This window comes from Cyrtonyx montezumae, unplaced genomic scaffold, assembly GCF_038088225.1.
Source record: "Cyrtonyx montezumae isolate F1298 unplaced genomic scaffold, pur_monq_1.0 scaffold_36, whole genome shotgun sequence".
Classification (NCBI taxonomy): domain Eukaryota; kingdom Metazoa; phylum Chordata; class Aves; order Galliformes; family Odontophoridae; genus Cyrtonyx; species Cyrtonyx montezumae.
Genome location: NW_027072041.1, coordinates 5,832,846 through 5,858,430, shown reverse-complemented (window position 1 = coordinate 5,858,430; position 25,585 = coordinate 5,832,846). Strand labels below are relative to the sequence as shown.

The following is a 25,585-nucleotide window of genomic DNA, read 5'->3' as shown; positions in this document are numbered from 1 at the left end:
ATCTATATATCAACATGCTTTTTAGATGAAAAATAAAATTACCTGCAAACTTAGGTTCTGAAGTGAAATCCCAAATGACAACGGGTTACTCCGATTTGTGATCTAATAAAGTGAGGAAAATGCCAAAAGATCGTCAGATCATCTTATGCTTAAAATTTAGACTTGGAAATAAACTGATAACAGTAAATACACATAAACATATTATATCTTCATGCCTTGGTACAAGGTTTTCATTTTTTACTTTAAGACCATAAAACTTTAAAAACTTTTGTAAGATTCTGTCAACATACAAAATGACGGGGGAAAAAAATATATATATCAGGCAAAGTCCTAATTTAATATTGTTGTTCACATCCCCATATCTTATAATAGACAAAATCACTTACATCGTCCTCATAGCGAACATGGATGTTAGAAATTTTCACTTGAAGATTTTTGATGACCTGAGTGACTAGTTTTTCTACAAAACTGTCTTGTTTCTCTTCTTTTACTTTATCTAAGTAAAAATATAAAAAAAAATAATACTATTCTGCTCACATTTAAGATTTTTTAGAACTAAACCAGAATAAAAAACAACACAACATTCATTTGATCAATACTTAAATTTTCTATTATGCTGTACTCTCATTTCTTAATAACATTTTCAATATGACTGTAACATTTATATCCTCAGCCTACGAAGTTTCAGTCTGTGATTGGATCCAAGTGATTCAAAACTATATAAGTATAAAACGACAACAACCTCGTATTTCCAGGACGAACATTTTGCAGCATCCTTGCTACCTACACACTCAAATTTCAAGACAGTATCTGATATCGAAAGATGAACACTATTTCATACAAAATACTCAACAGCCAAGTCAAACACTAATTAGGACAAACCTGCAAACTCATACATTTTTATAGGAAAATAAAGATCTATACCTGTAGTTTAAATATCATGACAAAACAAAAAATCTATAATACTGAGAAATTCAACATGCTTTTGGATTAAAAATGAAAAAGCAATCCTTTATTTAGCTGTTCCCACTCTTACCTTGATCAGCTATTTTCTGCTTTGCTTCCTCTATCCTTTGCAGTTCCCTTTGCCTTGCTTCCAAGAGCTGCCTGGCCTCTTTTTCAGCATCATATTTTATGCCTAAATGCACAATATTAAAATATGAGATACAAAAAACATGTTTTTTTCTCATATTTTATTAATAATTCTACAGTAATAAAAAATTAGTTGATTAAATCTAAACTGCTGAAGAACGTTCCACTGACATTTACCTAGTTTGATTTGGTAGGAGTATCTACTAGAAATAAAGCTCATAAAAGCAACATCAACCACTTACAGAGACTTCTGAAATCCCATCCACCCTCACTTTTTCCTCTATATAACTTACTGGCTGTGGGCACAATAAGCAAATAAACTCCATCAAGAACTGCCTCAACAGGTTGAGTGTAAAGGTTTTGCCATGGAATCTGTAGGTTAAGTTGACCTACAAGCACAAAAGAAAAATAGTGAGCTATACAGTCAAACAGATGATTAGAGAAAAAAAAAGTATTAGAAAGATAAGTGACATTAACCACAGAAGCTCTAAATAATTACATTAATGAACAGAAAAAGCAGTGCATCTGAGGCAGGCTTCCTTTGGGTTGTCTGTTTTAAGTAGCACACAAACAAACATTCAAGTCTTCCGCATGAGGCAAACATGTAAGTCTGAAGTTCCTGTCCTTATTCTTTTGAATTATATTCACTCTTCAAAACAATAGCGCATGCATGTCTGTAAGCTGATGATGCTGATGTAACAGTGCCCCTCATTCCTCATATAAGTGAATAAAATATGAAGTTCGTCACACACACAAAAATTATTTCCAGAGGAAGTATAAGGGAAACAGTATGGCTTTTGACCTAGTTCACTTTAAAAAATGATGAACTTTTAAAAGGCAATCAACTAGGAGTGAGAAAATATTTCATAACAGGGAAAAGACTAAGGGAAGGAGGTGGTGAAATAAGAGATGAATCTTGCTGATACAACAGACAAGATCCATTTTCTACTCAACTCATATTTGCTACAGTGTGTTCTTTTATCATTAATACTGATATAACTAAACAAGGCTTCATACATTTTAATGTTACATTTCACTTCAAGGAAACAAGTTGCTTTAAAAAAAAAAATCAGAACAACAACAAAAAACAAACCCAGAATATTCAAAAGACAAAAAAAAAAAAAATCAAGAAAGCTACTTGCTTACAATGCCTAAAGCCCCTTGCAAAAAAAAACAGTGTTTAGTAATTCCTGCATGAATACATTACAAAACGTAACTTACCAATATGCCCTGCTTTAACTTTAAATGGCACATCCAGCTGACTCTGAAACAAAGTGGTTTAGAATATTTCAGCAACTTGTGAAATGTTATTGTCAAATATGAAGAGAAGACAATGATAAGCTTATTAACAAATATACCACTAAACCACTGGGGGAAAAAAAAAACCCACACACCAAATAAATAAATAAATAAAAGCAAGATTTTTGAATATACTGAATGTGCAAACAATGTGTTGCTGATTTAGACTGTCAAACCAAGCCAGGCTAAACACATTCCCCAGAGTAAATTTCTACCCCCATATCCTACAGAAAAAAAAACTCTTCCAGCTTTCTCTTTTATTTAAACACATTCCTGTATGAGAGGGATTTTTATTTTTTTTTTGCAAAATATGCTAATTGAAGCCAATATTATGCATATATTTTAGCTTGGAGAACAGAAGGCTCTGGGGAGACCTCACTGCAGTCTTCCAATACTTGTAGGGAGTGTAAAAAATAATATGGGGAACGACTGTTCATATGGGTTGACAGTGATAGGATGAGGGAGAATGGTTTTAAAATAAGACAGGAGATTTAGGCTAGATGTTAGAAGGAAGTTATTCACTCTGAGGGCAATGACGCACTGGAACAGGCAGCCCAGGAAGGTTGTAGATGCCCCATCCCTGAAGGCATTCAAGACAAGGCTGGATGTGGCTCTGGGCAGCCTGCTCTAGTGGCTGGCAACCCCGTGCACAGCAGGGGGATTGAAACTAGATGATCTTCAAGTTTCTTTTCAACCCAGGCCATTCTATGATTCTTTGATATATTCGTCTTAGTTAATCACAAACTCTTTAGATAACACCAGTACTAAAATAACAAACAAAAAAAACCCAGAATTTTTGTATACATGGCTGTACATCCTAAAATAAGAATCAGGAAAAATAACAACCAAAAAGCGTCCTATAATAATTTTTCTGCAACAGTTTTGCCTTTGCTTTCATTGTCTTACCAGTGCATTTTCTTTTATTTCAAGATTCTTCAGCGCTACAGCTCCTAAAAGCAAAAAGAGCCAATAGGTAAAACTACAAAGTCATAGTAGTGCACACAAGTCTTAGCTGTGGAAGACATCCACAACCCATAAATCAAATATCCGCAGAAGATTATTAAGAATGCACTGTCCATTCCCACTACAAAGCAATCTCTCTCTGAAATCTGCTTAAGGATCTTCCATGTCCATGGAAAAGCACCCAAGATTTCTCAAAGTAACTCAATGGAGAGGATTTTAGAGGGTTTTTTTCAGCCTTAATGATTCTATGACTGTTGCATTTTGTAAGGACCTATTTGAAATTAAAAAGTTGCTTCTTTTTCCTCAACCATCTGCTTCAAGGCTTGTGTAAAGCCATGTTACACTTTTATCCTTATGCTGAATCTTCTTTTCCCTGTAAAGATCTTAGATTTGCAAGTTGCTTTTACAGTTTTATGACAGTTCACAGGAAGCACTGCAGTACATCCAATTTTTGAATGTCATAAGACAAGAATAACTTCAGTATCCTGTAAACACAGAAAATTCTAACTGTAGAATCTGTTTTTAAACATACTCAACATCAGGAACTTGACATCACAGTGGAGTATCAGAAAGATGCAGGAAATTCATCTTTTGAAAGCATGTACAGTTTGAAGCAAAATCTTGTTTGATACAGTTTGATGCAAATTCTATGAGAAAGATGGAATATCTGCAATTGTTACCTTCTGATCAGTTGTATATTCCTAACACATACACATGGAACAGATGATATCACCAAACAGAAGTATATATGAGATTCAGAAAACAATAAGCAGACTACAAACCTGAAGGGAATACAGCTTGAGACAGCAAATAAGATTTGACTGACCAAATAATATTTTTCCTTTTGGACACACAAGTTAAGAATGGCTAAACATATCAGGAGATAGGACCTTCAACTACTGTAATATTTGTGCAGTTACACAGTGATTATAGCTTTAGACAACTACTCAAAGTACCACCAATTTGGGGAAACAAGATTCTTAATATGAAAAGTGGACTCCTTGGAACTGATTCCAGTCACTGAACTGCTCTTGTAGAGATTTCCAGGTGAAATAATGCAACCATGCTGAGGTACTTACAAAATACTAAGTTTTTTATTATTTAATGTGGTTATCAGAGTAATCAGAATAAATAGATAGGATTTTCTGGTAGAATTTCATACATTTGATACATGCCACTATTAGCCTATCGAAAGAGATACTTTATGCAGGAGGGTGGTTTTGAGCTGTTGGCTCTGCTTTTTAACACTACGATATAGACCCAGTGGCAGTAAGGAAGTATTTCCAGCAGTACTCCATAGCCCATCTAGTAACTATGACAGCTTTTTACAGTCATTGCAGATAATGACAAGACAACAGCCTTTATTTACTTCTGGGGTCAGTAATATACACTAAATTTATTTCCTGTCAAAACTCATGCAGCACAGATTGTTTTAACACTCAGTAACGGAAATGTCATTATCTAAGAGGAAACAAAACAAAAACAAAACATTCATTTTCCTTCTCCAAGAAGGCATCACTGTTTGTATTCATGGTAAGTAATTCTGTTGTGTACAGTGTAAAGGTTCTTGTTTGTGATCTAATTACCGTAGCCTAGATTTTTACCTCCCAGTTGAGGCATGTCTATCAGCAAACTCTAAGACTACATGACACATAAAATAATTTAAATGGGTTTAGTTTCTTTCACTTTTACTATGAGCTAAGTAAACATTAAGTTGTCTTTAGAAACAGCTTGAGTGCATTATGCATCTTCAGCTGAGACACAGTACCTTAAGCTGCAATAACATGAAAGCCCTAATGCTTCTGAAAACAAATCACTGCAAAGCACGCAATGATTATCATGCCAAGTTCTTATAAAATAGTTTTTCACAAGGCAAGCTATAGCTCATTTTGCATGAGCCCATCATACTGGCAGAGAACAAACACAGCATCAATATTGTTTGGAATTTATTTTTAACAATTCTAAACAAAGAGTTGGGATGGGGAAGCCAAGTAAATTATTCTTCACTATTTTTCTCTACATGTACAATTTTGTGATTCTTAAGTTCTAACATTTTAATTGAAATAATTAGGATAAATTAGTGAAACTATGAAAATTTCAATTGTAATGTAAATTTCCAAAACATTTACTGAAATATCGCTACTTAAAAAAAAAAAAGAAGAAGAAGAAGAAGAAGAAGACGACGACGACTTCCCGCAGTACATAGAAGGCTACTAAAGCACTCTGTTTTATACACTTAGGAAACATTTCCTTTTTCTGTATTTGGCAGTTGCAGTGGGATTGCCTGGTCACAGCCTGAAGCAGTGAATGAGCATCTGGGTGACCCGCCCGGAGAAGCCCAGGTCCACCCTCCCTCCCGCCCTCCCGCTCTCCCTCTCTCCCTCTCTCCCTCTCTGTGGTGCTTCCGGAAGCACAGATACGCTCAGAGCCCGCGCGGGTTGCCCCTCCCCCCCGGCTCCCTTCCTTCCTTCCGGTGCGCCAGTGTTCGACCGAGGGGCGGCTGCGTTCCTTAACTAAACGGCCGCCGGGAGGGGTGAGTTCATTCCCCTTATCTCTAATACCTCTTTCTGTAGAGCCTCTACCTCAAATAAAGGCTCTGTCACCGCCTTTGCTTGCTTTACAGACAGTGTGAAGAAGATACAAAGTAAACCTGAACTATTTCCCAGGTGCCAGACCTCAGCTGGCACCCAATTTCAACACTCAAGTTTTGAAACAGGGTGATCAACCACAATGGTACTCTCTCATTGCCAAAATTTGGACTCTATCACACCCCACTGTTTCACTTGGGAGGGAATGAACACAAATGCAAGAGCAACCGTATTGTATTCTGCCATTGCAGTACTAATTTTTTTAAACAGCTACTCTCAAACACGTAAGTTGTGAACAATAAGAACAAAACTTCAGTGTGGACATAACACAGCTTCTGAATTTTACTGCCTTGGAGAACAGCCAATGGATTTTAACTGAGAAGATTACAAAATGCATCAAAATTCAGGGTTTGCTTTTGCTGTTCTTGGATTTGGTTTGTTTTCCATTGGGAAGCAGTTGGATGTTTCTCTGCTGATTATATTGAACATAATAGTACATCTAGACAAAAAGATAGGTTAAAAACTTTCTACCTAAGCAATCTTTAAAACTGTAAATACAAATAGTTGGCATTGTAAAAATACCTCTGGTTAAATATGCAGGATTACAAAAAAAAAAAAAACAATAGTAGAAGCTAAAATATTCAAGTACCTATAGTTTACGATTTACTAGGCCTATTTAAAAAGCAAATTCTTAGCTCCAGTGATCTCTGGACATCAAAACTAATTCAACAAAATCATACATTTGCCAAAATAATGAATTTTTATGAACATTCATGCTCTAATCTCAGAAGCTAATAATATTAGTGTAATATTTAGTAAACCACTTAATCAAGGAGATATAACTGAAATTTTGTTATCTATCACAATAAAAGCTACAGCAGGAAAAGGAAATTGATCCTCATAAAAATCCTGTTCATTTAACCTATGAACTCTAACGTCTCTACTGTTCTTGTAATTAAGGGACAGAGGTGAGACAGATGACTGGAAGAGATATCAAAGATGGCAGACATCAGGAACTTAAAATATCTCTGCTGATATCTGATCCATTACAGACTGTCCTGCTCATACTTTAACAGAATTTCTACTTTTTACCAAGACTATCATATTACTGATATGAGCATGGCTTATGAAACACTTTGATCACTTATTACTAACAGCTGCCTTGTCAGTTATTTCTCACTTGTCCTGCTAATTAGTTGTATTTAAGCATACCTTCCAGATACAACCTGGAAGTCTTCGAGGCTTTGAGTGTCCGCCAGACACCTTCTATACTGACATCTATTGCAAAACTGATCACAAAAGGCAGAAGAAACTACTGAGGTGTCCCTCAGAGAGTCCAGATGACTTTACCAATATGCAAAGACCACACCTGCTATAACTGACAGAAAAAATGGATAAGATGTACTTGAGAGCTCTTAAACTTGTGTCAAATATCTGCCTCTGTCAGTAGGCTGATACAGCTGTCCCAGTAAGAAACACCAGATATTCAAATAACCTGAGATATTCATCTAACCTGTTCTTCTAAGAAAGCTGAAAAAAGAGCTTGCCTAAGTGACACTTTGCTAAGTGCAGACCAGAAACAAGACAAGGCTTATACTGCTGGTTTTCCCAGAACCATCCATTACATAACTTTCCTTGGTGGCAGCCAAGCACAGCACGTAACACCTTATTCTACCATTCTTAAGGAATTATTTTCTCAAGGGATCCACTGGCTTTTCCTATTATACCTTTTTCTACGCCTTTGCCTTTCCAGAGTTGCCCTTACATGTTCAATTTATACAGCTTGTCCTTCACTCTCCTTCCAGAATTGCCTTTTATATTTCAAGACACTGAATTCTTGCAATTCTTTCAGCCATGAGTCTGCTTTTGTGCATCTCACCTTAGATTTCAAGATACTTGGGATTTTTTCCCTTCAATATGAGATTTTTTTGCTGAGCAAAGGAAAACATTTTAAAGCATTTCTAGTTACTACCATGTACTTGTGCATTGGTAGAAGCAGCATCATCATCCAACTTTGTGACACAAATTGAATTTCAATGACATCCTCACTTCTCTCATTATGCAAAATGAAAATGAATGTTAAGTGTGTTCCTTAAGATCACTAATAAAGCTTTCAAATTCACAGCAGAGGGAAGTGCATGTACATGTTCAGAGTCTACCAACAGAACATTACCAATCTTAATGTAAAAAGCTAGCTATAACATACACAGTGACATAACTCTTTCACCACAGCACCTTAAGGGGAAGGTACTTACACTGTGGGTATTTCATCTCTCAGTCCAGAAAATACAGAGCTTTTAAGATTTAATAAATTAATACATGCAGTGCCACAGCATCCAAAAGGCACATGGCATATACTCCCAGCAAGAGGGAACTAAAGCACTTTCATAGCAAGCAGAAAAGCCTGCAAATGTACTAGCTTTATACAAAATCTGAAGAGAAAAAATGCTGTTTTTTCTATTAAAGAAAAAGTAAAATCTAGTTCCACAACTTCAATTATAAGAAACACAATAAAATTAACAGCAAACTTCATAAGGATCTATGTATTTAAGAATCTATTAGTCAAAGACAGCCATAAAAAAAAATCTGCTACCGTTACTAATAGCTGCTGCATTTTAGTCGCATGAATGTACCTTCTAGGTCCTCCAAGCTCCCAGGAGTTAAAAAAAAAAAAAAAAATGCAGAAGAACAAGCCACACAGCACGGGGGAAGTTGCACATGCATTCATCCTTGGCAGACTACAAAACAACATTCTTCAGATGATTCATCTAAGATGTTACACAGCAGTTCTCTAGGCATCTCAGAACAGGAGGTATCACATATCTGTTCTCACACACAGCCAATATATAAACCATAGGTAATTATGCACCCAGCCTACTAAGAGCTGCCCCATAGAAGCATGAGCTGTCAGGACAAACCACCACTCATGTACAGAGCTAGAAAAACAAGTTTTATTTGTGACGTATAACCATAGTGCAAAACTTTTACAGAATGATCTGTATTTTACAATAGGCACTGTTCCTGCCTTCTGTGAATAGCATGTACGATAACTGAAAAACTTCAGTTCAACAGTCAGTGTGCCACATTTCTGCCAAAATATGCAATAAGTCAGTCCTTTCCAAGAAAGCACTATCAACAAGTATGCTACATTCAGCCTTAATGACACAGACTGAGGACAGTCCTTGCTCTGCAACAGTTATGTGTGCTGGTGCAATTTTAAGGCTCCACACCGAGTCTGAAGTTTACAGAGCCTTGAGTACCTGATGGCATGGAAACCAAATAATAAAAACATTGCAGATAACAGAAGAGTAAAATAAAAACGGCCAAGAGGCAAAAAGCTCCAAGAGAAGCCTCCAGAATCTGAAACATGTATGTAAAGGCCTTACAATGGAATTATGTGAAAGGAAAAAACTAGGGGTGCTTCATACCAGCAAACGTACAAAACTCTTCAGCTCCGCTTGCTTTTGCGGGTGCTGCAGGAACCTGGAACGCACATTCACAGCTGACTCAGGGGTGCCCGCACACGCACCTGTCATTTGTGGGCGTCTTCCTTCTTCCGTGCGTACTTACCCCAGCGCACAGAGGCCGCCGCCTTCTCGCAGCGCGGCAGGCGGAGCACCGCGCGGGGCACGCCGCTGCTCCGCCGCCTCAGCGCCAGCAATGGAGCACGGCCGCTGCTCCGGGCCCCCGCTCCGCGCCCGGCTCTGGCCGCGCACGGACACGATGCGGCGGCGGCGGCGCACACCGCCGGAGCCGCTCCCCGCCGGGCGCCTCTCGCTCCCGCCCGCGCGGCGCGTCCCCGCCGCCACCGCCTCCCTACCCAACCACCCCCGGCTCCTCGGCGATCATTCCACGCCGCTGAAGCCCGAGCACGTGAAGGGCCGGCGGAGCGCAGCGCGGCGGCCCGTACCTCCCCAGATGCCCAGCTTGAGCTGGGAGCTGTCTAGGTTCACCACGTAGTCGCCGAGGAAGCGGTTCAGGACGTCCACCACCAGCGATTCAAACACCATCCTGAACCCCCGCCGCTTCCTCGCCCTCCGCCCGGGCGCGGCCCAGTCACGGCCCGGCCCCGCCCCGCCCCGCGCCACCACCCGAGGGGCGGTTCCCTCTCGCCACGCCCACCTGCTGCTCGCGTTCCGTACGCCTCCGAGCCGCGCGCAGGCGCACTGGGCTGGGGGGGGAGGGGACGGGGTCTCTCTCCGGCGCTCTGCCCAGGTGGGTTTGGGCGGGCTGTTTTTCAAGGTTCATTGTGGGGTAGTGGGGCCCTTCGGCTCTCGGGAAGCGTGTGTGGGATTTCTAGCGGAAATGTAGAGGTGTCAAGTTGGCTAGCTGTCGTGTTCTTTAAGAAGCTAAGTACGTTGTCCTATGAGCTCAAACGTTGTAGCTGTCAGAATTTTTAGTACGTAGGCACATACTTGCTTCTGTAATGAGCTCCATTTTTCTTCAGGCGAGGCAGGGATTGAAGTTACTGCACCTCTCTGCCCTTTGCGGTGGCTGGGCTATTATTAGCAGCGTGACTAAACCTGGTTGAATTTCAGATGCATCTCCAGAATCTGGCTCTTTGCAGCCTGCTGGGCTGGGATCTGCTCAATGGCGCTCGGAAACTGGGTCACAGCCACCCTCAGAGAATGCCTCCCGAGGCCTTCAGCACGAGTTCTGCTGTGCCAACCTACCTCTGTGCATTTATTGAATGGAAGGATATAGTTTTTCTCCAGCTTTCTCATGGAGTTGCAATAATTAAGCTTAAAATTAAATAATCATGATTTATGAGTGAGATAAACCCTTGAGTTTTTTGTAGCATGTTGTATTGGGTTTTGGCAGCAGGGGATCCTTTGTGAGAAGGGACCAGGTGCTCCTGTATGAGGCAAAGCCATCTCTGGGCAACAGTCAGACCTGCTGCTGGCTGAGGTCGAACCCATCAGCAACTCTGGTAGTACCTCTGTGATATGTTTAAAAAAGAGAATGGTAAGTACATAAATGTGAGTGAACAGCCACACAGCCCAGAAGATCAGTGTAGAAGGAGGAGCTCCAGGCACAGAGCAGCAGCTGCCTGCAGCCCAGGAGAGGCTGTACCCTGCAGCCTATGGGTGGCACACTAAGCTAATCTCCACATGCAGATATAAAAGGGGCCTCTTGGCGGCAGTGGGTGAGGCATAAAGGAGGTACAGTCCATGGAGGGTCCTGCAGGAGCCCCCCAGGCAGCCTGTGGAGACCTTTGATGGAGCAGCCTGCTGTCATGAATGGTAGCCCATGGAAAGGACTCATGCTGGACGGGTTTATTGAAGAGCCATGTACTTGAGTGGAGGAAGAGTGTGAGGAAGGTGTGGCAGAGATGAAATATTAATGGACCAACCACAGCTTTAAGTACCCATACTTCTTGCAATGGGAGAGTCAGAGCACGAAGCAGACAGTTGAGGTTGAGGCTGGAAGAAGGGAGGAGTGAGGAAAGGTCATAGCTTGGTTTCTCAGTGTCCTATTTTATTTTTTAATTAAGCTTCTCCAAGTTGAATCTGTTTTGCCTATGAGGCTAATTGGTGGTTCATGTCCCGGCCTTTAACTCAATCTTGGAGCTCTTTCACCTTATTTTCTCCACCTGTCTGGTTGAGGAAAGGTAAAGAGAGAGTAGCAGGGTGAGCATCTTACAGCCAGCCAAGGTCAGCTTACTGAAAATACCATGGTGACAAAGAAAATTCAGAAATGTTTTTCTCCCTGACCTATGTCAATAATGACACTCATCAGCAATTGGTTAAAGTGAAATGCAACAATGTAAGCAACTGTGAAACATGCTTACTAATATTTTTGAAAGATAAAATGTTCTGAAACAGTGTCAGCTGTGGCATGTTTGTTCAGTGTGATCTGTTTTCTTGCCATTGTCTTTAGGCAGCAGTTGCTGGTCTCTAATTCTCATGTGACGTGCAAGGAAGAAAGAGAATGTTGCTGTGCTTTCTCTTTGCCTACCAAAAGTGAATTAAATATTGCTATACATATATTTCAGAAGTTTTGTTATGTTCAAAATGAACACTATTTCATTTAACTAGATGACCTGAAAAGTCCCTTCCAGCCTTAGCCTTCCTGCGATCCTGTGATTTACTTTTTGCAGAACAAAGAATAAGCAGTGAGTTAAAGATTCATTTTTCCATGTGCCTATGAAGCTTTTGTGATAAGAAACTTGTAATAAATATTTAAAACTTAAAAAAAAAAAGTAATTTGATGCAAATTGTAGGTAGATTTGTAGAAAGAAAGACTTATAGAACATTGATCGACAAGCAATAAAGCAAGGAGTCATGGCAAAATGGTAGACAGGCCATAAATATCATATGTTCAAATATTTAATAGGAACTTCATAAGAATTCAGTGATGTTATTTGCTGCTTTTAAACTAGACCCAAACATTTCAATAAAATTTAATTTTAATATCTTGATTTAGTTGCAGTCTGTTATTCTTTGAAGTTCAGTTATCTGTTTTAGTGTGTACTAGCACTAAATAACATTTTTTCTTTAGTTCTGAAAACAAATTCCTTTTAATTTTTTTCAGATAGATGTTATGAAGGAAACTGTGTTTGTGTCAGTGTCACTGAAACTTCTGTTTAAAATACCAAAAGACTGCCAGAAATGATACACTTTCATTCCTTCATATAGTAACATGAGTTCTACATATCATATTTCTTGACTGTAGCGTGTGTTTAGGTGCTTAGCCACTGCTGCCTTTGTAATGTCATGTTTGACTGACACGCGGAATTCTTTATGAACCTTCATTTAAGGAAGCACACTTTTGTTATGGACATTGCTGTTTCTTCTTTGTTTTAATTTGTTCATCAACACAAGGCATGAGAGGGAGATTGAAAGAAGTAAAGAGGCAATTAAAAAATCATGCTGTTCTACTGGCACTTAGTTTCCTTCAAAATACATTATGTATTGTTTGAAGAAATTGCAGTCTCTGCAGTTACAGTTCTTGAGGTTAGCACTTTCTTTCCTTGAGAGGTAGCAACAGCAAAAACAAACATTTCAGTAGGAAAACCAAAATGTGATCAGGAAGGTGGGTACACTAAATGTAACTGTACCCAAGAACACTTATGCAGCAGTCTTTCTGTAGATAGATTACATAAAAACACAAAAATTTTTTGTAAGAGGTCTCTTGAAAAAGCATGAACGTAGGCACTTCCTATTTTATGACTAATCCATATGTTTTCATATTCAGCTGTGGGAGAGCTGACTGTTAAAAACACTTTACTCCTGTCAACTTACTCTCCCAAAGCTGAGCTTTGGCAGCACATATCCTCATGTATCCTATTTCCTTCTGGCAGATAGTTTTCCAAATTAATTTTCTTTCATCAATCTGCAGCTACATAGGTACAGGTAAAGCATCTTTTCTTTTTTTTTTAATATTCTGCTGTGGACATTTTTAAGTTAGGAAAACAGAGGTGTCTTAGGTTGAGTGGCATTTTGTATTCATAGGACATATCATAGGACAGTTTATTTTGGAGGAAACCTTAAAGATCATCTACTTCCATCCCCCTGCCACAGAGAGGGTTGCCAACCACCAGCTCGTGCTGCTTAGGATCCCATCTAACCTAGCCTTGAATGCCTCCAGGGACGGTGTACCCACAGCTTCTTTGGGCAGCTGGTGCCAGTGCCTCACCACCTTCTGAGTAAAAAAATTAATTCCTAATGTCTAACTTAAATCTCCTCTCTTCCAGTTTAAAATTTTATATGTTTTTCCCTCTACTGCAATCAGCTGTTCATGAGGGAAGAACATCTCCATAAGATGCTCCAATATGAACTCCAACACGACTCTTAGAATCACAGCATAGTTGAATTGGAAGGGACCTAAAGGTAAAATTTTCATTTTGTAACTGCAGTATTTTTTTTATTTTGTTTTTGTATGACAGATCTTTCTCCTGCACAAGATACTGGCAAATCTTGGCAGCAGTCAGCTCTACTGAAAAAATTGCTTACTATTGATGAAGTGGTAAGTCTAATGTAGAAGGCCATGGATAAATATATTATTCAGAGTGGTTACTCTAATATATCCAAAATCAGTAACAATTGCAGATTTTCCAGGGCAAGGAGATTTGATCTATTTTCCTCTCACCCTTCTTCATGAGCCACAGCTCATAGCACCAACAGGTACTGAAGTGCAGGGAAACAAGTATGAAGATTAGTGGAAGATGTACATCTGAGTAACTAGTGACTACTTCTTTCATCAAATGAACCAAAAATTCTCATGGTTTCCATGACATCTCAGTGCCCTATCTGTGTACATGGCACAAACACAGAAAAATGGACAAAATTTTTTTTCACTTGATCTAGTGTTATCTATCTTTCTTCAGGCCCATCTAAATCCATTAACAATCTTTTGTTTTGTTTTGTTTTCCAAATTAATGATTAAAATAGCTGATACTGTGATAGCACTTATCTCCCTCAGCAAAACTGGATGAGTTTTATCAACCAGGTTCCTGGTTCAAGTTGTGCCTGGAGGTTGCAGCCTTCTTTGTGCGGCCTCTTTATGCAGCTATCCACAGGAGGAGAGCTTTCTGTTGAGTGCTGCATTAACTCTACTCAAGGTTCTACGGAAGTGACTCAACATCCCACGGGCCTGCCAGAATGACAGGTCACTTGCAAGATACTGTGCTGGCTTTGCTACAAAACTGCTACTGACAGCCTTCTCAATCCCATGCCACAGTTCAGGCAAGTAAATCTTTGGGCAGAAGATGGTGGGAGATATTTGTTTTTGTCTTTATCAAAAACTTCTATCTTCCAGGATCAAGTGAAGTCATGTTATTCAAGTATTCTGACATCATTCCATTTATTTTCATCTTCATTAGGGCAAAATGTTAAATGCTGTCTCTTCCATATTGATGTCAGCACTTTGTAAATGGCTTACGTTCAAAGAAACAAGAAGGGTAGTGAGTAAAACAGGATGGACTGTGAACTTCACTCTATCCCCAAACCAGAATTCCATTAATTGTACAGGAATGTCAAAATTCATGAATTATTTTAGAACACACACATAACTGCAGTACAGCCTCTCACTGCAGAGATGTCTTGTTTCTGAATCTCTCAGAGCTCTGTAATTTTAATCTCTTCAGAATCAGCTGAATCATGGTGCAGCAACAGTCTGTTTGCACAACTGTTTCCCTCAGGACAAGGTGAAATGTATATGTATCCTAGCCTACTTCAATTATGCAAGCAGCAATATAGTGAATACTGAAAAGTGTAGTAATCTTACATTAATAAATGCATAGTACTGAAGAAGATGTACAAATTGCTTAAATTCTTTGAAACTCAAGAGTTGAAATCACTCCTGAATTTCCCTTCTAAGCATTGCATGCTGTAAAATCTCTGGGGGCTGCTTGGCAGTAACACATTTTATCTTAATTTTAAACCTAGTTCTTGCAGTTTTATGAACAGACTAGGGAATAAATACATTCTTCCTTCAAATAAATGTTCTGGTGCTTTGGTGAAACAGAAACCTTCAAATTCCAGTAGGCTTCTAAACGCATTCTTCTAATTGGAGTGACCCTTGAGGTTTTATTCAGCAGGTCCCTAATGTGAACTGCCCCTTTCTCCCTGATAAATGGCAACTGCTTCCTCTTGCTGATGTTTGCTGGCAGAAATTACTGTTTGCTCACAGCTCTACAGTCTAATATCTATTTTCCTGATGTCTAAATAACCATAAAGATCTGGCCCTTCATGTGAATGGTTAACAGAAGAGAAAACAACAAGCAGGAGGTTCCTGCCTTAACTGAAGAGCAAATATATGTCAAAGTGGAGAATGTATGAATGTATAATGTATGAATTTAGTCTGTAATGCCAAGGATGCTAGCTTAGCTGAAATATATTCTACCCACAATCTGTCTCTCTTTTACTGTAGATCTGTATGAATAAGAGGTACGTATGTGGAGGCTTTTAGGTGAAGTCATCCTAAATGAAAGTGTAAGGACAATACTTCACTATTTGCACTAACAGAACTCATATACCTGTATTAGAAAGCAAGAGCATTGAGCTTTCTGCTTCACCTATAGACATTTCTGAAGTCAGTTATGAATCATATAGATATCTGATAACATAATCTGAAGGTGCATTACATACAACATACAATATTTATCTTAATCAGATTTAAGACTGTAATACTTGAAATAATAATTCATGTATGTAAATATTTCTATTTCAGATGTTATTTTCAAATGCTAATGTCTGAAGTCCTTTTTAAGTTCTTTACTTGTCCTTAGTCTCACTAACTGATAGCATTACCTTACAATAACTATTTTGCAAACCATGTCCTGTAATTTTGCCCGGGGAAGAGTCTGTAGTAGATTTATCACTTAAAATTGTAGCAGTAGATTAATTCTAAGAGAGGAATTTGCCTAAGAATTTGCCCAAACATATGTCAATTTTCATTGTAGTTCCTTTATTAAGATCTTTAAGTATCAAAACCATTAGATCGTGAGATTAAAAAAAATCTCATTAAAAATAAGAATTTTGCTGGTTTTAGTAGCCACGTTTCACTGCTTTTGGAATTTCTCTGAGACTTATGGAAATGGGATCAGAGGCATGATGAAATTAATGTGTTTTGCTCTCAATGCAGCAGCTGGCATTAAAATGCTTTTTGTCAAACTGCATCGAATTCTCTTTTTCCAGTACATTCTTACACTATATGAAATCTGGAGTAGAAAACAGCATAAGGCATGAACCTCAATATTTTAATAGATATTCAGCTGCTGATGGTAGATAAGCATTTTTCTGTAGAAGACACACATTTGTTTTGCCAAGTAGTCTTGGATGTCATTGTGGAGTTATGCTGGCTAATAAATTTAATCAGTGAGAAATCTGAAGCTGAATTCATCAAAAGCAGAACAGTGTGACATATTCTTCCCATAATGGGCGGCACTTTCATGTGAGAATGTGTCATAGTTCTTACCTATTTCATGTGAACTTAATGACATGTATGCACGTCATTGTTCAGAACAGATTTTCTATGCATTTACTTTGAAGTTTCTTCTTTTTGAGTTGTAATGGCGGTTGCAAAATCTGTGTGGAACTGAAGATTCCTTTGCAAGTGTCCCGGGAATTCAGAAATACTGTGTTTAGGGCTTTGCTGTGTACTTAACTCGTGTGATTGAATTAGTGTTTTTCTACTTAAGCTGATGTTTTCCTGGTTTTATTTTGGCAGTGTAATAAGTTAGTGGTATTTTTAATAATTGTTGCTATATATTTTATTTTATTGATTACTATTATTTATTATGCATTTTTTTTTGTTACCAGCAAGTGAGACTTGAATGTTTTTCAAAGTTATGGAGGACATTTCTGTAGGTGTTAGAGATGCTGGCCAGATTCTTAAAATATTCACTGATCTTGATAGTTTTGGAGGATTAAAGACTTTGGGACATCTCTGAACTCAGGATATCCCTTTGCAATTTAGATCTTCTGTCCTATGGATTTCCACTACTGTTGAATTTTTTTTAATTTCATTAGATGGGCTTATTGCAGTATTTGCTTGATTGATTTTAATGCTCTACATAATTTTCTGAAGGATTATCAGTGTTGATAGAAACCTGTTTAGAAATGTTGTACAGAAAATTGTCGTGAAAAATCAGGAGAAATACTGTTAAGAGTTCTGGTTTTATTTCCACTGAATGTATTTGAAGCAGGCAGCACAAATACTACGAAATCAGCAGAAAATGTAGTAAATGAAAGTGCAATCTAAAAAGGAATAGTTGAGATGTTTCTCTAAAGTATTTGCCATACTGGAAGATCTTATAGTTGATTAAAAGAGATAGTGAAGTGCTACACTTAAAATTACATGTACTCTTTTGATATAAATAAGTGCAGTTTACAGCAGATTTCAAATGTTTGCTTTTCATTTAAACATCACTAAATCACTCATAAGCACTGAAAAGCAGCATTACTTAGAAGGAAAAATAGAATTGAAAATACTATATTTGCATCTACAAAGTAGTACAGATTTGTCTTACCAGCTGGAAATAGTAATGTGGCACTGTTGGCAGGATCAATTTATAATGTAGCATATATATAGTGAACATATTTTGTTTTGCTTCCTTGTCTTTCTCTAGACTCATGGAAGTTCTTGTCAGACAACACAAAGCATCACAAATAAAGCTCAGTTTTCAATTAAAGCCAGTGGACTGAGAGTACCATCTTGCCTTTGAGACTGAGAAGCAAAGTAGATCACTGCTGTTTCTAGTTGACCAAGGTTTGCTTCATTTCAGATCCTTTGTTAGAATTAAACCCAGATATATTTCCTACAATTACAGGCTTTTTGATAAGCACATAGTTTATCACTTGCATTTCTAGCTGCGTAAAAAGTAAATGAGCTCTAAACATAGGTTAGATACAGAATTGTGCTATATGCTTAGCTAGTTATGAGCACCTGCTTATGTCCAACATTATGGGATCCTCTTTTGACAGCAAGTTTAGAGAAAAAGATCTGAGAAGCCAGTAAGATGATATGGAGAAGTCCTATAGGCATTCATTTTTTAGAAGACAAGCAAACAAAAACCCTCCACGTCTATGGATTGCAATTTCAGGCAGACAAAACCCTTATACTTTTCAATAATAGCAACAGTTCTATAAATATCTAAGGAGCAGGAGGCAAAGGGACAAGGCTGGACTCTTCTCAGCAGTGTATGGCAATAGGATGAGGGGAAATGGCCACAAACTGATGCATAGGAAGTTCTGCACAAATGTGCATGGGAACTTCTTCCCAGTGCAGTGACGGAGCAGTGGCACAGCTGCACAGAGAGGCGGTGGAGTCTCCTTCTCTGGAGACATTCCAGACCCGCCTGGACGCCTACCTGTGCAACCTGGGCTAGGGAGCTGCTTTGGCAGGGGGTTGGACTCCATGATCTCTAGAGGTCCCTTCCAACCCCTACAGTTCTGTGATTTACATTTCAATTGCACTTCTGAACCTTGGTAAAAATAAAAATAAATAGTCTTACTGTTGCAACTGTACTGATGCACTGCAGAAGGTTAGTGGTAGTGGTAGCAGTCAGATTCAGCCTGTAAGATGGTCTAGTCTGGTAAATGCATGTCTGTATATGTTTTTGGTGTAGGAGAAAGTAGGAAGAGGAATGAGAGAAATGAATGTGATCTGAAGGTCCCTGTGTGAATGAGTGTTTTCTCATTAATATCAGTTAGCCAGAAGGGAAATATGACTTCTTCTCATAAAGAATGCATTGCTAGAATTGTTTTACAGTATTTTTATTTTTTACAGTTCTCATGCGGCTCTTAACAGCTGATAGGATTGTGTTAACAAAAGAAATATTTTGAAGCCAGAATGTATACTTATAATAGTCTTTATTCATCAAACCACACTACAGCAGTCTCAGGTACAATTAAGAAGCCTTAACTGTAATGAAACCTCTGAGTTTGTAACTTGACGCTTCACAAGACTGCAAGAATCAATTTAGCTAGTAGTTTAAAGGACATGCAAAGTTCAGCAGCATTCCCTGTCAAATGACGGTGGCAGCACCATCTGGTGGATGTTTGCAGATTTCTCTGCATTTCGATTTACAGGAACGTGCACTTTCTAGCAGAGTATGTTCAGCAAATAATTAACTATAATGATTTGAAGGTATTTTAAGTATTTTAAATGAAAATCAAAGGGTGAGTATAAATTCTTACAATACAAAGGCAGTTGTATTTCAGGCAGAACTGACCTTTTGAAAGCATCCTTGGCAGCACAGCAATCCTCTAGTAACAAGTGTATATGTTCTTTACTGAAGTAAAGCAACTCAGTGTGATCTCCTCATATAGCTAATATCTGTAAATACAATAGAAGGCAAAACAGAACTTGCTGATGAACTCTAAGACATTCTTACTATGTTTATCTCTGTCCACAGTGTAAGGAAGCTGATGTTGACAACCGGGAATAAGTTGTGGAAATCCAAGCAACTAATGCCACATTTGTCTCCCCTATAAAAACTTAGTGATACTGTAATCTTTGGAAAGGTTCTGTGGGGAAGCCCTGGAAAGCAGTTCTTTAAAGTATTGCTCAGACATGGCTACCCCTGCTGTTCTGAAGTTTAGACCCACGGGAAGGACTAGAGCTTCTGTTTCCATGGTATTTGTGCACTGTTACCCACTCTTCAATTCTAAAAGGAGATACTTGGACTCTGCGGCTCAAATGGCAGTTTAGGATACAATAGTTTCCTGTATGAGCTTCCTTATAGGAAAAGGTCATACCAGCAGTTGTATTCCAGTTCAAGGAAGTGACAGATACCTGTAGTTAAAAGCCACGTGATGCGGGCATTCAATTCATTTTAAAACACCTACTTTGTGTAGTCTAATGAAATGATTACTTTCATCATTGTCACAGTATTACAGATTCATAGAATATCCCAAATAGGAAGAGGCCCTCATGGATCATCAAGCCTGACTCCTGGCTCCACACAGAACAAATCAAAAATCAGAACCTATATCTGAGTGTATGGTCCAAGTGCTCATTGAACTCTGTCAGCTTGAGGCCATGACCACTGTCCTCTGCTGAAGAACCTTTTCCTAACCCTCACCTGACCCTCCCCTGACACAGCTCCATGTCATTCCTTCAGATCCTGAGCCTGATGAACATTAGGATGTGGTGTCCCTTTTGGCTGTCAGGGCACATTACTGACTCATTTTCAACTTGCTGTTATCCAGAACTTCCTTTTTTTGTGGTTTGTTCTCTAGCATCTCATCTCCTGCTCTTTCCCTATAGCCAGGGTTGCCTCATTATAGGTGCAGAATGCAGCACTTTTTTATTTTGTTATTTTTTATTTATGTTACATTTTTATGCGTGTATACGTTTATATATGGGAAACACACTGGAGCAAATTCTTATTCAGAGTCAGCTGAAAACTTGTTCCCAGCAATGCTCTGGGAGGGCTGAAGCCAATCATCACTGATAAGAAATAGAAGGGTTATATGGGAAATACAGTGAAAAATGAAAACATCGATATCCGCCCACCTTCCGAGTGCAAAGTCTACATGTGCATATTGTCTGACCTTTGTTCCTCACTGCTTGATAATGAGCTGAAACCACTCACTGCCTGAAAAGTGAAGCTTTTGCTAGCATAAATCACTATTCTTTCTCTTAAGATCTGATTTATCTCTCCAGAAATGCAGCATTTAGCTTTTTATTTAGTTATGAAAACTGTAGACAAAACGATTTATATTGGATCCTAGGTTATAGTGTGTTCTCTTCTGAATAAGCAGATTTTAGAGAAACACGAGTCTCAACTCAGATTTGCAGCTTGAATGAAAATAAACAAAGCGTGCATTTGTTTCTCTATTTTTTGTTATCATTTGTTTCTTTACTAAAGTCATTTTCCAAAAACAGTTCACTACCCTCGCAATACGCCCTTTCTGAAGGAAAACTCAGTTTTGGCCTTTTTATACCTCCAGAAATCCTGAAAGTGTCTGTCATTTAATGTGTATTTTTGCTTTGGTAAAGCATCACGATAAGGAGACTTGAAACTCATCTAAATTTTAGCTGAAATGCACTAAGGATCATGTTCCTGAAGTTCATTATGTCGTAGACTGTATCTTGGAAGGAGAAAAATTCAAAAGAAATGCAAAAACATTTTGTGGTTTTTCACTTGTTCCTACTTCTACCTTCTATACTAGATTTGAAATTTCATTTAGTTCAAAGCAGTTGGTGTGCCAGACTACTCCTGAGTATCATATTTTTAATGAAATCAATGTGTAAGTAAAATTTTAGAGGGAGTTGAAATGCAATTAAGAACTAGAGAGGAGAGGGCAGGGAAGAACAATGCAATTGCTCATAGCTCTGATGCTGACTCATGCCCAGCCAGTCCCCCAGAAGAGGCATCTCCTTTGGCCAACATTCCCCAGTTTCAGTATATGATATGCCTCTGGTACATTTAAGTCAGCTATCCTGGTTCTAATTCCTTTTCAGCTCCCTGAGTATCCTTGGCCTCCTTGTCAACAAGTCAGCACAAGAAGCTGAAAAGTCCATGGTGCTATGTAAGGATAGCTCAGTAACAACTAAAACACTGGTGTGTTGTCAGCCTTATTTTCATCCTGAGTACAAAACATAGCACAATAGCAGCTACAATGAAGAAAACTTAAATCTGTCTCAACCAAAACCAGAAAAAATAAATGATTTATGGAAAATGATATTTTCAAACTGAGCAGGGCAAGTCTGCAGTTACCACCATGCTGAAGAAATTATAGTCTCATAAATTGTGGTATGGCATCATGCGTGCAGTTTGGATTATTGAAGCATTAGCATGATCATATGTCTATAGTTGACCTCTTTTAGAAATGTTTAGAAAGTCCTTGTTCACTTTCAGAATTAGCTTATATGTGTTTTGATGTTTTAAACCTCTAGGGTCTTGTGCTGAATTCTGTACCTTTGCTGAATTTCTGATTGTTTGCGTCTCAGAAGGTGGTTTAGAATTCTTCTGATTCCACCTCCTACTTCTCCTAATACTACATTAAGTTTGACTTTCAGTTTCTAAAATCAAGTGCGCCCCATATCATCAAGACTTAGATCCAGAACTTTCTTAAACTTCTATTTTATTCTGTGTGTGTGTAAGACACTAATATTTTATACCATTGCCTCAAAGTTTGCTGATGAACATGTCCAAGCATGTCCAAGCTAGTCCTGGGCAAGGGTTGTGAAATCCTTTATCTAAGGGACAAGCAGATGGGCATGTCCTGGGGCAATGAAAGAGAGATAAGCTGCAGCTCAATGGCCGCTGAACACTCTTTTGTGTGGTACTCATCTCCGTGTGGAGATAGCCATCTCAGGAGATGCTTGCCTGGCACTCTAGCACGGGATTTGCCACGTAGGCAAGAGAAATGGAGGATAAAAGAGGGATCGACCACCATGAGGTTGTTGTTGTTGTTGGGTGGTGTTCTTCCATCGGAAACCTCATGAGCTGATCCCTACTGCTGAACTCCCTCCTGGGCCTGCTGCCTGAGACATGCTGCTTTCTCCTGGACCTCGACATTCCTTCAAGGTGTTCTACCTAGAAGAGCAAGTAGAAAGAGAAAAACATAATTCTGATCTGTTGCAAATAGCTTTAAGGCAAGTGTTAATGGGTAAGGATGCCAGTGGTATTAGTGCACCTCAAGAGAAAACTTATCCAAGGGAGGAATTGCAAGGTATAAAGGCAAGTGTAGACAAGTTAGAAGCCTCCCCAGCTCAGTTGTGTCCTTTAATTAAAACTGAGTATTCATACGATAATGGTGAGGATTTAGATCCTCAAATGAACATTAAAGAAATCCCTTTCTCTACTACTGAGCTAGCAAAATTGAAAAGAGATTTTGGCTGCTCTCCTAAGGAATCAGAAGCAGAGTACTATGGAGGGTCAGCATCACAGGTGGAGATCAGATACTTTTAACTGAAAAAGAGGCTGAAGGCTATTGGGGACCAGGAGTATTTTTAACTACAGGTAACAATCGTGCTCCTTGGTCCCTTACACAGAGGGCTGCCTATTGGGCAGGTGGTCTTAATCCCCTAGAAAGGGGAGACCCCCTTGCCATTACTGGAACCATTGATCAACTAGTAGAGAATGTTCAGAAGGCTGCCTGTCTCCAAATGATGTATGACTGGAAGCTGCAGTTACACCATGAATCTCCCATGATGTTGCCCGTTGATCCTGAGAGAACGACCCCTCTAATCAGGGGGCTGTCAGAATCGCTGAAACCCATAGGCATACAATTGCAAGGAAAGATACAGGCGATGTCTCAGGGAGAAAGAACCCGGGCAGTGTTAGAAGGAACTGCAACCTCTAATCATGTGCAGTCAGGATGCAAAGTATGGACATGGGGGAGGTTGCCCAAGAGCTAATTAACTATGGAAGAAAATATGGGCCGGTGGTTTCTTCCTCCAGTAAATTTGAGCCAAGAGGAGTAAGGCTTGCAGCAGCAGTCACCTAGCCCAAAGCTTAATGGAACTGAAAAGCTTTCATGGCCACTAAGAATGGGTAGGCAAAGCACTGATCATAAACGTAATGGTCTTTGGACTCTGGGCTGGAAAAAGGGCATTCCACGAAACCTGATGGATGGATTGACAACAGATAGGCTCGAGATGCTGGTGACTGGATGGCCGACTAGATCTGAGGAAAGCAAAACCCTAGGTCCTAGTTGCCTCTCCAGCACCAGAAGAACTACTAGAGTCATCAGGAAACTAATTCCTTCACCTCTCAAGTGAGTGGGGGGTAAAGGGTGAATGTGAGGAAGCTCACGACTAGCACTGAAGGGACATTATTTGATTTGTTTTCATTATGCATATAAACAACTACCTGTAAACTGGACTTGGGTATGTTATGTTGGAGTAATCCACCCAATGTTATGCCCTTGATCTCCTTGCAGATCAAGCCTCACAGGCATGGGCAGAAGTACTCCAGCACTGCATTGTTCTGGACTACCTGCTAGCTGAAGAAGGGGATGTCTGTGGCAAAGTAAATGATTCTACTTGTTGTCTAAAGATTGATGATAATGGGAAAGTTGTCAAGCAAATTGCTCACAGAATAAGAAAAATAGCACATGTTCCTGTCCAAACTTGGAAGAGCCCAGATCTTGACCTATTCTCCTGGCTCCCAGGTGGCCCATGGGTAAAACGTATTTTATTCTAAATATTGTGCGCTATTGCAACACTTATGTTTGTTCTTTGTATGATACCATGTTTCATTCAACTAATACAACGTATGGTATCTTCTATGTACTTTACAACCTCCTCTGCTGGTGAAGTGAAACATATCAGGGTGACAATTGTAACCAAGACTAAAAAATCTGTTGTAACAACAAAACTTTTGATTCCCTACCACCTCCCTCCTTTACCCTTCTGCTTCCTATCTTTTTCTCACCATCATGGATCATCACTATCCAATTTTTAAGCAACCTTTGAGTCACGGGGTGGTGTAAGAGACTATTATTTTATACAATTGCCTCAAAGTTTGCTGATGAACATGTCCAAGCAAGTCCTGGGCAAGGGCTGTGAAATCCTTTATCTAAGGGACAAGCAGATGGGCATGTCCTGGGGCAATGAAAGAGAGATAAGCTGCAGCTCAGTGGCTGCTGAACACTCTTCTGTGAGGTACTCATCTCCGTGTGGAGATAGCCATCTCAGGAGATGCTTGCCTGACGCCCAAGCAGGAGGGGTTCGTCAGTAGACTGGAGAAATCTGGGAGATAAATAGAGGGGTCCTGCAGCCACGAAGTTGGAGGGTTTTCTCTGGAGTGGCTTCCTCTTGGAGAAGCTTTCTCTTAGGAGAGACTTCCCGAGCTGATCACTGCCTGCTGCTTCCTGGAGAGGCCTTCTCTTGGAGAGACCTCAAGAACTGATCACTGTTCGTTGCTGCCCCTCCTGGGGTTGACCCCACGCTGCTTCTGTGCTGACCCGGTGCCGCTTCTCCAGGACAACTGCTTGCTGCTCAGGGCTGCCCGTCGCTGCTGCTGTTCTCCCCGCTTCTGCCGCCCCTGCTCTTCTGCCTCGGACCGTCGGAGCCGCTTGCAACCGGACCGCCCCTAGGATCCTGGCTGCTGACTTTCCCCGCGTTGTTCAAACCCTCTCTTCTTTCCTATCTTTCCTATCGCTCGCCTTCCCTTCCCCATCACCCTAACAGTGTCCGCCTTCCCCATCTCCCTGGTTTATAGTGGTAATAAACTGGTCGGA

The 25,585-nt window shown here is 39.5% G+C and overlaps 1 protein-coding gene across 1 annotated transcript in view; it reads right to left on the bottom strand.

The window, feature by feature from the left end:
* The window catches only part of VPS13A (vacuolar protein sorting 13 homolog A), a 101,096-nt gene extending 91,101 nt beyond the window's left edge, over positions 1-9,995 (bottom strand). The window contains exons 1-7 of the mRNA XM_065745550.1: positions 9,853-9,995; positions 3,298-3,341; positions 2,314-2,356; positions 1,386-1,481; positions 1,037-1,138; positions 387-496; positions 43-102 (exon numbers count right to left, since the gene is read on the bottom strand). Coding sequence (XP_065601622.1) covers positions 43-102; positions 387-496; positions 1,037-1,138; positions 1,386-1,481; positions 2,314-2,356; positions 3,298-3,341; positions 9,853-9,952 — 555 coding nt within the window. The 5' untranslated portion in view covers positions 9,953-9,995. The remainder of the gene's footprint in view (positions 1-42; positions 103-386; positions 497-1,036; positions 1,139-1,385; positions 1,482-2,313; positions 2,357-3,297; positions 3,342-9,852) is intronic.
* Positions 9,996-25,585: the final 15,590 nt, after the last annotated feature.